The sequence below is a fragment of the Solanum lycopersicum genome, chromosome 10, assembly GCF_036512215.1.
Source record: "Solanum lycopersicum chromosome 10, SLM_r2.1".
Classification (NCBI taxonomy): domain Eukaryota; kingdom Viridiplantae; phylum Streptophyta; class Magnoliopsida; order Solanales; family Solanaceae; genus Solanum; species Solanum lycopersicum.
Window position 1 is genome coordinate 41,614,032 of NC_090809.1, and position 16,774 is coordinate 41,630,805.

The 16,774-nt window shown below is 33.0% G+C and overlaps 1 protein-coding gene across 2 annotated transcripts; it reads left to right on the plus strand.

The window, feature by feature from the left end:
* Positions 1 to 7,063: 7,063 nt before the first annotated feature.
* Positions 7,064 to 12,456, plus strand: LOC101265376 (peptide methionine sulfoxide reductase B5). 2 transcript variants are annotated; one of them, XM_004248740.5, is made up of 3 exons: positions 7,064 to 7,460; positions 8,555 to 8,711; positions 12,001 to 12,456. In XM_004248740.5, exons 1-3 carry the CDS (start codon positions 7,177 to 7,179, stop codon positions 12,151 to 12,153), a joined length of 594 nt encoding a protein of 197 aa, XP_004248788.1. In that variant the 5' UTR covers positions 7,064 to 7,176; the 3' UTR covers positions 12,154 to 12,456. The 2 variants fall into 2 exon arrangements, with proteins under 2 accessions (XP_004248788.1, XP_004248787.1); XM_004248739.5 differs by having other exon boundaries at positions 7,068 to 7,460; positions 11,986 to 12,456.
* The last annotated feature ends 4,318 nt before the right edge of the window (positions 12,457 to 16,774 follow it).

The window sequence follows — 16,774 nt, forward strand, 5'->3', positions numbered from 1 at the left end:
TTCCTCTAGAGGACGTCCTCCCACGACCTCTACCATGGCCTCTTGCCGTTGCTCTTCCTCGAGCTACAGCCCCAGTGGCTGGCTCAGACGCACCCTGTCCCGCTGGTGCTGGTGTTGGTGTTGGCGTAGTCGTTGCTCTAGTTCTAACCATCTGCGAAATAGAGTGAAGATGGTCAGATACCAATTTGTATCACCTAGATACCAATTGGACCCAAGTAATAGCACGAAAGAAAGAAAGAAAGAATGGAATTTTCCTAAAGTCTTATAGTCTCTCAAAGAAAAGTAAAGGCGTCCCCCTACCGTTCCTTAAGACTCTACTAGAGTCGTTCTTGTGTGATGAGACCAATGAACCTAATGCTCTGATACCAAGTTTGTCACGACCCAAAACCGGGCCGCGACTGGCACCCACATTGACTCTCCTATGTGAGCGAACCAACCAATCTAAACCTTAACATTTCAATATAATATCAACAGAAAGTAATGCGGAAGACTTAACTCATTAATAAAATCAATAACTATTATTATCCCCAAAATCTGGAAGTCATCACCACAAGAACATCTACGATCAAATGACTAAACTAAGAGTATTCTAAAAGCTAAAAATACATAAGAAGCTAGTCCATGCCGGCAGTTCAAGGCATCAAGACTTGAAGAAGAAGATCCAGTCCAAGCTAGAAGCATTAGCTCACCCTGAATTTCTGATGTAGTAAGACTGGCTTGAATTACTGTTGACTCAAAGACGACGACACGTTTGCTGCACTCCACAAATAAACAAGAAGAAAACAATAAAAGTAGGGGTCAGTACAAAGCACGGGTACTGAGTAGATATCATCGGCCAACTCAAAATAGAAAACAATATATATCGAGTAATATCATAAAATCAACTATGATACTCAACATGTAGCAACAGCAAGTACTATATCATTAACAATTACCGTCAAGTTCACACATGAGGACTCAAGCCTCAATACCATACTCATTTGGGAAATCATGTTCATTAGATTGAGTATATTAACATCTTTCAAGATTCATTATCTTTATTTCTCTTGTGTCGGTACGTGATACTCCGCTCCCTCATATTCAATAATCCTCTTGTGTCGGTACGTGACACTCCGATCCCCTAAATCTACGTGTCGGTTCGTGACACCCGATCCCCTAAATCTACGTGTCGGTTCGTGACACCCGATCCCCTAAATCTACGTGTTAGTTCGTGACACCCGATCCCCTAATTCTACGTGTCGGTTCGTGAAACCCGATCCCCTAATTCTACGTGTTGGTTCGTGACACCCAATCCTCTAATTCTACGTGTCGGTTCGTGACACCCGATCCCCTAATTCTACGTGTCGGTTCGTGACACCCGATCCCCTAATTCTACGTGTCGGTTTGTGACACCCGATCCCCTAATCTCATTCTATCAATTCATGAAGCCTTCTTTTATACCAGGGCATCATCAATCTCATTACTTTAGTTCATCAAGCCTTCTCCCTTACCAAGGCATCATCATTAGCAAGAGATTAGGTTTTTATCAAGATTTGAGATTCAATAGCTTCATCATGCTTAATATAATCACAATTATATAATCACGTTCATGCAAGCATACAATTAAGCACATAGCAGGGTTTACAATACTATCAATACATATCATTCTCTATTAAGAGCTTACTATGAAAGCATGAAAACCATAACCTACCTCCACCGAAGACTAGTGATCAAGCAAGCAAATTCCCAAAGCTTTGTGTTTTCCCCTTCTCGATCGTCTCTCTCTCTATCGATTCCCTTCTCTCTCTTTCTCTTGTTCTTTCTATTTTCTTTATTCAAACCCTCTTTCTTTTACCCTAATTAACATGTAATTAAGTGTAAAAGATGACAATAATAACCCACAATTTAACTCAAGGTTACCTCTTTTATCCCCCAAGAAATTGAGTTATTAATATAAACCCACGAAATATATAATTATAGCAGGAAAAGTCAATAACGCTCCTTTAAAACTTAATCAGAAATCCGACTCTGACTGGGATTACGCAACCTGTAACGGCCCGTCGCGCCTACGACGGTCCGTCATGCAGGTTCGTCAGAGACTCAATTTCCTTAAGGAGTCTGTGACGGCCCGTTGTACCTACGACGGTCCGTCCTGAACTTCCGTCACGACGTTCAGAGAATCGTTCCCTGTACCAAATTCTCAAGAGTTGAAGTGTTTTGGAACAGCGGATCACGACGGTTCGTCATGCCTGTGACGGTCCGTCCTGCAGGTCCGTCACAGAGTTCAGAGAGTCGATTCTCAGTACCCAATTTGCAGAATTTTCTAAGTGTTTTGAAACGAGACCCTGCGACGGTCCATCGTGCCCATGACGGTCCGTCGTGGGGTCTGTCGCTTCTGCCAGTTTTTCCAGAATTGAAATCTGCTGCTCAAAATGACTAAACAGGTCGTTACATAAACTATCTTCTAATTTTGTTGTTTCCTTTTCTAACATTAAATACAAGTTATTTCCTATTTTTTTATATCGTCTTCCTAAATTTGAAAATATTATTTTTATTACTAATCCGTCTTGATTTTCATATGTCTTTTCGTCTACTGCAAATTCTTCTTTATTCATTATGATTCATGTTGTAACTTATATCATGTTGTAATTTATATTCGAGGCAATTTATTTGTATTTCTAGCATAAATATAACTTTTCTTTGTGCTAATATTGATTTATTACATACTCCTGCTAATATATTTTCTTCTAATCTTCCTAGTCTGTATTTTAACTCTTGTCTTTTTTCAATTATTTTCTCTATCAGTTGTTGTTTATATATTTCTTTGTTCATATTGTTTTTTCAGATAACAAACATATTTATATTTTGTTTTAGAAATTATATTTATCAAAAGGTTTGTTTTGCTAGTATTTGTTTTAGTAAGTTGTAATAATTCATATTCTATGTATAACGTTTTTAACTTTTTCTGTGTCTTTCGTACTTTTCTTTCTATCTTAGTTTTTGTTATGGTAGTTACTTTAGTTGATGTTGAATTATTCTTCATGATTTTAGGATTAAAATATTTTTTCATAATATTCTTTTTTAAGTAGATCTAATCGTTGTATTTCATTAGCGTTGTTTGCAATATATTCTAAATATTTATTTTCTCTGGTTCTCAAATATTTGTATAAATTCTCAATAAATAATTTTTCAACTAGTTCTATTTCTTCTTTAGTTTCTTTCCAGAATTGTAAGTATAAATAATCTATCACTGATCTATGAATAATTCTAAATCATCATATAAATCTATGTCAAAATCATCTGGTATAATTATTTCTGCCCAACCTTGTATATGTTTCTTCGATTATCTCGTATGTCAATAATTTTTCATAAATTGTTCTTTTTATATCAGTATTAAGACCTTTCAATATATAGAGTATTAATATCTTATAATTAACATCATCTTCTAGTAAATAAGAATTCATTTTAACATGTTTTTGCTAAAATTTTATTTCTTCTAACCTCTTAATAGATTATACTTATTTATTATGTAATAATAATGATTTAATAATCATCTCGTCTGCTCACTACTACGGTTTCTTCTTTGATCAGTTACCCTAACAGCGCCTCAACACTGTTTACTCCCCTAATCAGTCTTCTTGCCTAACGGTTTCAACTTTAGGATGACATAGTCTGGACATACTTACTCGCAGAATATTTCTGTAGCAAACTTTCTAAAGATGATTATTATAACATTATTAAAACATGCTAAACAATAATAATCAACAAGAGATCATTAGGATTAAAACAGTTTAGCTACTCATGAATGTAAATTAGTATACCTGTTTCTGTAGGTTTGTCATCTCTGATTGTTATCCATAGCTTTAATTTTGTTAGCTTCTTTAATTTCGACAATAAAGATAAAGAACATATAAGACATATCAAAAACTTATGTAAGAAACTACCAAAACTATATTTTCCCAATGAAAATAAATCATTTACTTAGATTGTTGAAACAGATTCGAGCAACCACAGTTATGAGGAGTCCTAAAATATTAATATGGCAAAGAAAAAATAGAACATCATTTCAGATATCACTCAGAATCCTAAGCAGAAGCACAAATAAAATGGAAAATAAATAGAAAAGAATTGTTTGCACTATATAAATGTTTATTAACATTTGAACAATATATTGTTTACAATAAATTTATTGTGAGAACAGACAATACACAGGTAAAGTGGTGGATAACCAAAAAGGTACAAGATTCAGTTACAACAAAAGAAATAAGGAGATTAGTATTAAATATATTAAATTTTACATTCACAATTGAAGTAATCAAGACTGACAAAAACCTCATTGCAAATTACCACTCCAGAGAAAGATACAATGGAAAAAATACTAGCTACAATGACAATACTTTGTCAGAAAATGGAAAAAAAAAGAAAGCGAAGTACAAATACTAAAAGAGACAGTTAATAGTCAGTAGCATGACTCAAAACATGCGGAGCTAAGTCAGCAGCATGACTCAAAACATGCGGAGCTAGAAGGTGACGTTGGGAAACACCTTAAAACCCATAACAAAATGATATATGCAGCTGCAGGTAGCACATCTACACGAGAATCAACTACAAAAAAGGAAGATGGTAAGATAAAATACACAAATACCAATATGAACAAGCTATTTTTCAGACCATACCTTTCAGAAAATACCCAAAAAGACATATTTGTACCTCCACAAATAAATACCTACAAAACTAGTTTGGACTCACATAAACAAATATATAACCATATCACCAGAACGTATATAGAAAATATACACAAAATTCAAACCTTTTTTTAATCTAAACCCCAGAGCTAAAAATATCCAAAATCCAAATGAAAATTATATAACCCAACACTTACAGGGAAATAATAAACTTATAGCACAACCAGGTACCAATTCAAATCTAGTAGCAACTTGCTACAATTATGGAATTTTAAGTACAGTATACACGACAACAGGAGAAGAAGTAGCTAAGATACCAGAACTACATAAAGCATTTCTACATTATAAAAGAATAACTAAAGGAACTTTATTTTATATAAAGTTTTACTCAGCAACTGCAGAAATATTATACGACGAAATCAAACCTTTAATGCAAGTTATCAAAATAGGTTTAACCAAAGAAATGATAATCTCGAAAAAAATAGAAGTACAAGAAGAAATACAAAAGGTAAATATCCCAGAATTCTATGCAAATAAAAGGACTATTGGGATAGCTACCATTTTGAATGAATTATCGAACAATTATCTAAATGAAAATGCAATTTGGAGCTACTACAATCGAGACCAGACGATGATATACTCCAATTGCAGAGAGCTAAAAACAGCAGATATGGAAGAACTACGCCAATGGATATTGAGCTTGCCGAAACCAGAGCAGCCACCCACCACAAGAGCTATCAGAAAAATTTTTATTTCACCAAATCTGATGACTAGATACTGTAAATTAGTAGGCCAAAAATACACAGATCACCTATGCACAAAATGTGACGGAGAAGACAACTATATCCCAGAAGTACAACTAGAATGAAAAGTAAAGGCCATTATGTAAAGATATAAAGTTATGAATAGTAGTATGTCGGCCATATGTAAAAGTAAAGGCCGTTATGTAAAGTAATAAAGTTATGAATAGTAGTATGTCGGCCATATGTAAAAAATAAAGGCTATTATGTAAAAGTCTTTTGTTTTCTTGTGTCAGCCGAAATAAAAAAGGCATGTGCAAAGTAGTGTCGGCCACTTGGCCAAAGTAGTAAGTTTTTTTTTTGTATAAAAGGAGGGCTTCCCCTCTCAATAAAATAAGTCTTTCCAAGTAACTCTCTCTTCTTCTTAATTTCGCTTCTCACTTATTTTTGTATTTTTTAGTTCTTCTAGATGTTGTACTTCCTGCTTTGCTTGTGTTTTTATTTTTTCAATCTCTTTTGATTTATCTATTTCTTTGTTTTTCTTTGTTATTCTTACCATAGCTGTTAAACTATCTTCTAATTTTGTTGTTTCCTTTTCTAACATTAAATACAAGTTATTTCCTATTTTTTTTTATATCATCTTCCTAAATTTGAAAATATTATTTTTAAACGACACAGAAATTATAGAAAAGCAAAACTAGATATAAATACAAAAAATCAAGACAAAGATATTATGTAAAAAATTATAAAATAAAAAGACCGTATAGACCAAAGAGAAAACTATTAGAATGTACTTGTTACAACTGCGGAAAGATAGGACATTTAGCTAGAGGTCGTAAGTTACCTAAAAATCCAAAAGGAAAACAAATTGCAGAAGTAATTATAGACAATGACGAATACATGCAAATAGATTACATTGACTATGAATTAAGTGAAAATGATAGTATAGACACTACTTTGCACATGACCTTTTTTATTTCGGCCGACACAAGAAAACTAAAGACTTTTACATTATAGCCTTTATTTTTTACATATGGCCGACATACTACTATTCATAACTTTATTACTTCACATAATGACCTTTACTTTTACATATGGCCGACATACTACTATTCATAACTTTATATCTTTACATAATGACCTTTACTTTTTATTCTAGCTGTACTTTTGGAATATAGTTGTCTTCTCTGTCACATTTTGTGCATAGCTGATCTGGGTATTTTTGGCCTACTAATTTACAATATCTAGTTATCAGATTTGGTGAAATAAAATTTTTTCTGATAGCTCTTGTGGTGGGTGGCTGCTCTGGTTTCAGCAAGCTCAATATCCATTGGCGTAGTTCTTCCATATCTGCTGTTTTTAGCTCTCTGCAATTGGAGTGTATCATCGTCTGGTCTCGATTGTAGTAGCTCCAAATTGCATTTTCATTTAGATAATTGTTCGATAATTCATTCAAAATGGTAGCTATTCCAATAGTCCTTTTATTTGCATAGAATTCTGGGATATTTACCTTTTGCATTTCTTCTTGTACTTCTATTTTTTTGGGATTATCATTTCTATGGTTAAACATGCTATAACATACAAATAAGAATTTTTTGTTTGTCATGAAAGTTAGTCCTTTAATATAAGCTAAAAGAAAGAGAGCCTTTCAAAAGGGTATAGTAGTTAGAGAAAGTGTATGGTTTCAATAGACAAATACTTGAGAGTTGGTCTTTGCGTGACCAATAATAATAAACAAAAGTATACACTAATAATAGGAATATCTTATCAAGATGGGTTCTCATATTCTCAAAATCTCACCTTTTGCTTCGTCAACCCCTCTGTTTATCAACGCCACCCCATTCTTGAGATTTCAAGCCAAAAAGGTTGTTAGCATTTGTGGTCATCCCAAGACCCAATTCAGGTTTTCATCATCATCATCATCATCAAGTAAGAGAGGGTTCAGAGGTGGGGTTGTTGCTATGGCTGCACCAGACTCCGTTCACAAGTCAGAGGAAGACTGGCGTGCAATTCTATCTCCTGAGCAGTTCCGTATTCTAAGACAGAAAGGCACTGAGTATGTTATTCTCCGGTTTTTACTAATTTTACCTAGAAATATACATGTAGTTGTTAATATTTTTTTAGATCTACTACTCAACCTGGAGGATCATTTTAGATGTTTGTTTACTAAATTCATGCTGAGTTTTGTTTTTCCTCGTTGATTCCAGGTTTTGGTAGCTGCTGTACCTATATTAGAAATGCTTGTTATTTCAAGTTCACATTTTAGCTTGTAAACAGGTTCTAGGCTTTTATAACTTCAACAATTTTTTGTGACGTTTTAAATTGCTAGAGGCCTTAATGAGCTTCTGCACTCTATTCGATATTTTCCATAACTTCCCCTGAATAATTTGAAACTTGGTTCTATAATTTGTGTAAAGTCGGGGAGAAAGTTCCAAGTTTAATGAAGGATAGGATGCAAGTTTGTGAGAATCATTTTTATTTGAACAGCACTATATGGTATGGATCTTGGGTAAAATAAGGGTCATGTAATCAATTTCAGAGCATTCGTAAACTCAATGTTTGCTTTCCCTGGACATTTTTTCTGTTCCTATCTTTTTCCATAGGATGTGTGTGTCCTGGGGATGGGGGTTGGGGGGAGTCCTCCAAACAAGCATTGTGGAGAATTTGTTCACCGCTTTGGTTTGAGGATTAGCACAATTCTGTGATGCTTAACATTTAACTCATTGCTATGTTACCTTTGAAGTGAACACTGTTACATTTTCTGAAGATTGTCAATGTCTTACGTGTAGCACTTTTAGCAACAGACTATCCACAAGGTCATAGCTCCTAGTTTTAGAAGGCTGGTTAGTTAAGTTTATCACATTTAAGTGTGCCATGTTATATACTAATTCAGAATCTCATCTTTCTGGTTGGATATGATGCAAGATAAGAGTTTCTTCAAGCAGAGTTGCTTGAAGTAGTTCTCCTCATGTATGCTCAGCATGTTTGTTTATATAAGTTCAACACCGATCTTATGATTCAACATTTTTTTATTTTCTTCTACTTTGGAGACTCAAATTTTCAACAAGGAACGATAACATAGTGGAATGACCATGATGCTTATTAATTAATTAATAGATGAATAATTTACCATGAAGGATTACTTCACAGGTATCCAGGTACCGGAGAGTATGACAAGTTTTCTGGTGAAGGAGTCTACCAATGTGCAGGATGTAGCACTCCTCTCTACAAGTCCACAGCAAAATTCAACTCAGGCTGTGGTTGGCCAGCTTTCTTTGAGGGTCTTCCTGGAGCAATTAATCGCACTGTGAGCTTCGATCTCTTGCTCCTCGCCAGATTATTACAGTTATTTCATTTTAAAGATCTTGAGATAAAAATACTCATCATCCAGGAGAGCCATTGTTCTTGTGTGGGATCATCACTCCTTCTCAACTTCTGCTATAGAATATAGAGTTTGTAGATGAGGCTACAATAATAGGAATGCCCTGCCCCCCTTTGAGACAATAAGAAGAGTCTAGCCTTAGATTTTGGGAGGTCTCCTCATTATGTTAGCAACTTCTTTTAACTTCCGTTTGCTACCTTCTATTACTTCTCGCTCTTCCTTCCATTTGCAAATGATGACGGAGTAAAAAGTGAAGACAAACTATTTTTCATTCCTACAACAACATGCCTAGTGTTATCCCACAATGGGCTTTAGGGAGGAGGAGGTGCATGCAAACCTCACCCCTACTTTGTGTGAGGTAACGAGGTTGTTTCTGATGAACCCTTGTCTGAAGGTAAGTGTTATAAAAAAAACAGATCTGACAAATATAAGAGAAGAACTATGGTGAAAATATTGTAGAAGAAAATACGGACAAGAATAGTTAAGATAACTCAAGTATAAGAAACAATAGTAATAATACAATAGAAGAATAAAATAATAATGGAGTAATACTAATGAGAAAAAGAGGCAGTAGACAAGTGTTCTATGCTAGAACCATGCTCTCCCATGAGAAAGAAATCACTTGACCATCTTGTAAACCTCCACCTTAATCCTTGACTTCCATCCTTCCTTATATAGGGTCATATCCTTGGGGAGTTGAAGATGCTTTATATATTTTTATTCCTAATTTAATCTCTCCTACTATGCCCACACATCCATCTAAGCATCCTCATCTCCGCTATTGTCATCTTCTGAATGTGTGAATTATTGACTACTCAACACTCCGCCTCATACTACATAGTGTGTCTAATAACCACCCTATTGGACTTTCCTTCTAAGTCTCGATGATACGTGTTTTTCACATGATGTGAGCTTCTATTTTATCCACCTTGTTCAAATACAATGTGTGACATCTGATTTTCCCATCTCCTTGAAATACTTGAAGCTTCCTCCTTTGGGATAACATATGTATCATTCCCCACTTCCACATCCACATCCGCCTCTTGTGATGCGTCATTGAACTTGTACTTCATGTACTCTCTTAAATACCTCCACCTGAAACCTTTAGACTTTAGGGTCGATCTCTAGTGCTTATCCCTAGTGCAACCCAATCTTAATTGGAAGTATTTCCCGTCTCTTTCCATTATTCTCACTCGGGTTTCACTCCATCATACTGTAGTTGCACATGTCCTTAATCCTTTATGGTATGCCAGTAATAAACCTCTAGACTTCAAGCATCTCCACAAAACCTCCTTGGAACTTTGTCAAATGCTTTTTCTAAGTCAATGAACACCATCTATAAGTTCCATTTTCTATTCCTAGACTAGTCCAACTATCTCCTCAGAAGATAAACGATTTCCAGAGTTAATCACCCCAATATGAGTTCAAAATGGTTCTCAGAAATAGACACATACATCCTTCATTATATTCATCTCTACCACCCTCTCCCTAGTGTGGCATAGTAGTTTAATACTCTTATAGTTGTAATTTTGAATATCACCTTTGTTCTTGTATGATGGGATCATTGTACTCCACCTCCATTCTTCGAGCATTTTAACTCGTCCTAAAAATGACATCGAACCTACTTTACCTGCTCTTTTCCAAAGATTCACATGAATCCAAACAGGCCTGATCGTTCTTCCCCCCTCTTATCTTATGGATTGCACCTTTGACCTTCTCAAACTTTATATGCCTACAATACCTAAAATCTTGATGGATGTCGGAGTTTTCTGAATCACCCAACACAATATTATTGTCCCCTCCACATTGAAGAGCTTATGGACATATATTGGTCTATCGCAGTGTTTTGGACGGTAAAAGGCGACAAGGGTCCGCCTCGCCACAAGGCGAGGCAAACGGCGAGGCGCTCGCCTTTTTGAAGTGCGGCACCTTTTAATACCAAAAAATTTAAAATTTTAATTGCATATGTAAATAATCAAACATAACATATTAGCAATTTTTTCAAATTAAAAACTAAAAATAGATAGTACATATTAAAAGCCTAGAACTTGAAAGAGAAAAAAAAGAACAAAAGTCAAAACAAAGGTAAAAGTGACCAACTCTGAAGAAGAAAACAAGAAATATGTATTGGTTAGACTTTGGAGTTGCCGGAAAAGCCTGGTTAGTTGCCGGAGGAGTCTAGTCGAAAATCCTAAAATTACCTTTTAATTTTTAAAACCCTAAATTTGTCGTCTTTTTTAAAAAAAAATACAAAAGGCGACACCTCTAGCCTTTCTTGCCTCTTGCCTCTAGCCTTTTGTCGACATGGCGTCGCCTTTTGAAGATTGCCTCGCCACAAAGCTAAAAGGCGATGAAGGGTCGCCTCGCCTCTCCTCTTGCCATTGGCGACAAGGCAATTGCCTTTCACAACACTGGTCTATCAGAACAACCTCTCTTAAGGTAGGTACGGTCTGCGTAAACTGTATCCTTCCCAAATCTCACTTGTGAGATGCACTAGGTTTGTTGTTGTATCACTATCCTCTTTTCCTTCTTCACAATCTTATACCTTTCCTTATTAGTCCTATTTTCCATCTCTACTACATGTAAGCAATCTTCTTGGCTTCCACTTTCTTTTTGGACCACCTCTATATTCGCCCACCAGTCCATTGTATGTCTACCAAAGTTGCTCTTTGAGACAACTTAACACTTCTCTAGTTTTTTCCCTAATAAAATTGGCCAGCTATTATCAATAGTCACCCCCTCCCCCCAAAAAAATAAATCCTTGGATGGTCATAAATTCCTTGTCCTCCTCTTCCTTGGGTTTTAAGATACCCGGCATAACCTTGTCGTCCTTGCATAACCTTTATTGCTGCGACCATACTACGAAAGGTGATCGGTGCTACTGCCTCTTCAAACTCGAGTTAGCTACAACCAAATCCTGCTTGTGATTCCTAAAGCTAATTAATGGTTGTATTTTTTAATTTGAGAAAGAAAACACCAACCCCTTTAAAAATTGACCTAGTAAAGGCTTTATAAACTTTTTGTTCCATTACTTTTTCTAAGATTTTTAAAAAGGCAGTCAACACACATGTAGGTATTCCGTTGATTTTCTCGAATGTGTTGGTAAATGAGATTGCTTCTTCAACATTTCCATTGCCTGGGTCCTCCTTTAGTAGTTTTTCTAGATTAGACATTTGTGGTAGTGTCTGATGTGTGATAGAATTGTGCTTTTCAGCCTGACCCTGATGGCAGGAGGGTTGAGATTACTTGTGCAGCTTGTGGCGGTCATCTTGGTCATGTTTTCAAGGGTGAGGGTTTCCCTACCCCAACGGATGAACGCCATTGTGTCAATAGTGTTTCCCTCAAGTTTACACCAGCAAATTCTTAGTTCATCGCATTTGGGATGTGATGGTTATCATAGCTTTATATCTCTCATGCATAGTTTATATGATGATATGTTAACTACTGATGGCAGTGTTGTGTTTTGGAAATAAAAGTTACTTTTAGTCTTGTGCTTTCTTGGAAATGATTCTTAACCTCTTGTAATTTGGCTTCAATATATAGGAAAATCTAGACGAATTCAATATAAAAAAATTTCAACTTTGATATGACTGCTGATGCACGGAATGCTGTTCATATGTCAAGTCCAATGTCTTTTCTTCTAACAATACTAATTTGTCATGATCCAAAAGTTGAAGTCATGATGAGACACACTCCCCAAAACCCTCCAATAAGTAATTTGTCATGATCCAAAAGTTGAGGTCATGATGAGACACACTCCCGAAAACCCTCCAATAAGGTGTGTAAGCCGAAAGTAACACTCATATGAGACTTCCGAAGGGAAGTCAGACCACAAACGATAGAAGAGAACAACAAAGAATTATCCCAAAACTTGATAGCATAAATATAAAGAGCATCTAACATAACACAACTTTAGAGTAAGAAACGTATCGCAAGTCTCCTAACGCAACTTTAGAGTAAGAAACACATCGCAAGTCCCCGATAAGAGACTGGAAATATGAGATGGAACTAATGGTGGTCTGGAAACAAGATTTCACCACCATTCCGAAAGATCTCCAAAGGTAGAAACAGTCAGCCACTGTTTTTTCAATTTAATCATTTTAATATGAACTTCAATGGCTGTTTTAGTAATTTTCTAATTTATTAGTTGTTTGATTATTTAATAATGGTACTTTTATGTCGATAGTACATTTTGATTTGTAACAATTCACATGGGTCTTTATTAAAATAAAAAGGGAAAAAAGGGTCAAATATGCTCCTAAATTATTCGAAAAGGTTTAGATATACCCCCGTTTAAAGTTTGGTTCACTCATGTTCTCGTCGTTCAACTTTTGGTCCAAATATGCCCTTATGGGCGTTAGTTGCCATGTTGAACCGACTCATTTTCATTTCTTTAAATGCTACATGGAATTATCATGTCATTTTGACCTTACCACATGACATTTATATAAAAATAAAAAGATATTTGTACTTATTAATACCTAATCCGACCCATAAATCAACCCCCTTTTAAATAAATTATCCGATTGAATTTCAACAATTTTGTTTAATTTTTATTTTTTTCGATAAATTCCAAAAATGAGTAATTGATTAATAAAAAATAGGAATAATATGAAAAAAATTACAATTTAACACCAAAAATTCACAAATAATTTTAGTAACCTTAAATTCAATTTGAACACTTTTTTTAAAAAATTATTATTTTTTCGATTAATCACGAAAATGAGTAATTGATTAATAAAAAGTATGAAAATCACCAATAATTATAATTTAACACCAAAAATTCACAAATAATTATAGTAATCTTTAATTCAATTTGAACACTTTTTCTTTAAAAAAATTATTTTTTCGATAAATCACGAAAATGAGTAATTGATTAATAAAAAGTATGAAAATCACCAATAATTTAATTGATTAATAAACAGTATGAAAATTACCAATAATTAAATTGATTAATAAAAAGTATGAAAATTATGAAAAAAGTATAAATTAACGTCAAAAGTTCAAAAATAAATACAATAACATTTCATTCTACAATTTTTTTAAAATTTTTATTTTTTTCGACAAATTCTGAAAATGAGTAATTTATTAATAAAAGGGGAAAAAATATGAAAACAAAATAAAAGATTTACGTCAAAATTCAAAAATAAATATAGTAACCTTAAATTCAATAATTTCAACAATTTTTTTATTTTATATTTTCCTATTTTTTATTTGTGATTTTTTTGCGTAATTTTTATATTTTTCATATTTTTTGTTAATAAACTCATTTTTGGGATTAGCCGAAAAAATTAAAAATTAAAAAAATATTGAGATTATTGAATTTAAGGTTACTGTATTTATTTTTTTAATTTTTGACTTTAATTTTATAGTTTTTTCATATTTTTTATTAATCAATTACTCTGTTTCGGAATTTATCGAAAAAAATAAAAAAAAATTAAAAAGTGGTTAAATTGAATTTAAGGTTACTATAATTGTTTGTTAATTTTATATTTTTTTTTCATATTATTCCTATTTTTTTATTAATCAATTACTCATTTTCGAAATTTATTGAAAAAATAAAAATTAAATAAAATTGTTGAAAATTGGTCCGATAATTTATTTAAAAGGATTGATTTATGGGTCGGATTAGGTGTTTATGAGTCCAAATACCTTTCCATTTTCATATAAATATCATGTGGTAAGGTCAAAACGATATGACAATTCTATGTGACATTTAAAGAAATGAAAAATGAGTTGGATATATCCAATATGACAAATAACGCCCATAAGGGCATATTTGGACCAAAAGTTGGACGGTGAGAGCATGAATGAATCAAACTTTAAACAGAGGGTATATCTAGACCTTTTCGAATAGTTTAGGGGCATATTTGACCCTTTTCCCAAATAAAAAATAAACTACTCTCACATGGATTATTTAACTAAATGCCTTTTACTTTTAATTTTACCACAAATTTGAAGTGTGATAAAGAAGTTATATTTGCTCGATCGTCTCATTTTATAGAAAATCAAGTAGATCAAATTTTTCGACCAAATAAAGTCTTACACTTAATTATGGAAACAAATCATAATATCTGAAATAGCTTAAAGAAATTTAAATAGATAGAGATCATATCATATATTTATATACGTGGCTATTACAAATAAGAATTTTCTTTTAAATTTATTTATCTTCAAAACTAGTCTTCCTCTTTCATGAAAAGTTGCGACTTTTATGAAAAGTTGCGGCCTTTATGAAAAATTGTTACTTTAATGATGAGTCACGATTTTTATCAAAAGTTACCACTTTAATGAAGAATTGCGACTTTATGAAAAATTGCAACTTTTATGAAAGGTTGTGAACTTTCCGAAGGGTTGCAACTTTTTCAAATAGTGGTAGCCTTTCTGATTGAACACATTAAATATTTATTCACACTATCCTTTGTTATTTATAAATAGAAGGATTTCCTCTCATTTAAAAATAACGAAAACTTTATCTTCTTCTAATTTCACAAAATCAGATATTTGTGTATTTTGCTCCTGTTGAGTAACTTACTGACACCACTATTTTTGTATCAATAAGTTGATAATAATAACGTTCCATCCTGAGACTATGTAATTCTTTAGACCTCTGGTATTGGAGGAGAATGGTTATCTTAAGGAGACATTGTGCATTCAGTGAACTTGATTTTTTTCTTTTATTTCATTCTTTTTTTACATATCCTGGAATGTGTTTGTTACACTCATTAATTTATGTTTATGATATTACTTGTTTTTTAGTACATGTTTTAAACTCTATTATTTATGTTTATGTAAAGTTATTGTCTCCAATTATATTGAATATATACTCATACAGTACATATATTTATTGTGCAGAAAATAATTATTTTATTCAATTCTAAGAATTCATGTTTTGATATTCTACATTAAATTCTATAACTTAAAAGTATTATAGATAAACTTACATATTATCTATTTTTACATAGATATGAAATTTCCTACTTATCAATTGAAGAAATTCATTATGCAAGTTCAAAAGTTATAATTGCCTTCATGTTGAAGCGTAATTTCTTTTCTTTTTAATATGTTAATAAAATTTTGAGTTTTCTCCTAAGACATATGTTCTAATTGTATAATCTATGCAACTTAAATATTTATTTTTATTATGAAATACTTTTGTATATATTCTTATTTCTTCTTTATTTTCCTTTTAATGTTGATTAAAGAATCAATGATTTATTATTTCGTTAATAATTTATTCATTAGAGGTTCTTGAGTTGTGTGATAATGACAAATAATCAAATTCATGTTGGAATATTGCTAATGTTTTTTTAAGAACCTATTTCTCTTCTTTTTTTAATGTATGGATATTAATAAAAAATTATTCAAGTTCAATGTAATTATTATTTATGACCGCGTGAAGCACCGAAAAAATTACCTAGTATTATTATGAGTAGAAAGCTCCAAATTATAAAGTTGAAGTACCATTTTATCGCTATCTTATTTTTTTTAAAAAAAAAAACCATATATTATTAGTTATTATATATTAAATATAAATATTATGAGATGCTAGAAATTTACTTTATTTTTTAATGAAATAGTAAATGTCACGACCCAAAATGAGTCGCGAGTGGCACCCACACTTATCCTACTATATGAGCGAACCAACAAATCTAAACCCCAACATTTCAACCATAATAAACAGAATATAATGCGGAAGACTCAAAATCTTATTACTATAACTAATAAATAAACATTCTAAAGTTTATCAACTTATTATCCCCAAAATCTGGAAGTCATCACACCAAGAACATCTATCCTCAAATTCTAAGTCTAAGAGTATTTAAGAAACTAAAATGAGTAAAAGGATGTCCATGTCTGAACTTCAAGACTTCAAGACTTGAAGGAGAGAATCCAACACGAGCTAGGAACAGTAGCTCACCCTGATTTCTGATATGCTGGAGACTGGCTAGAGTTGCGGACGAGTCGAAGTCGGTGGCACGTTTGCT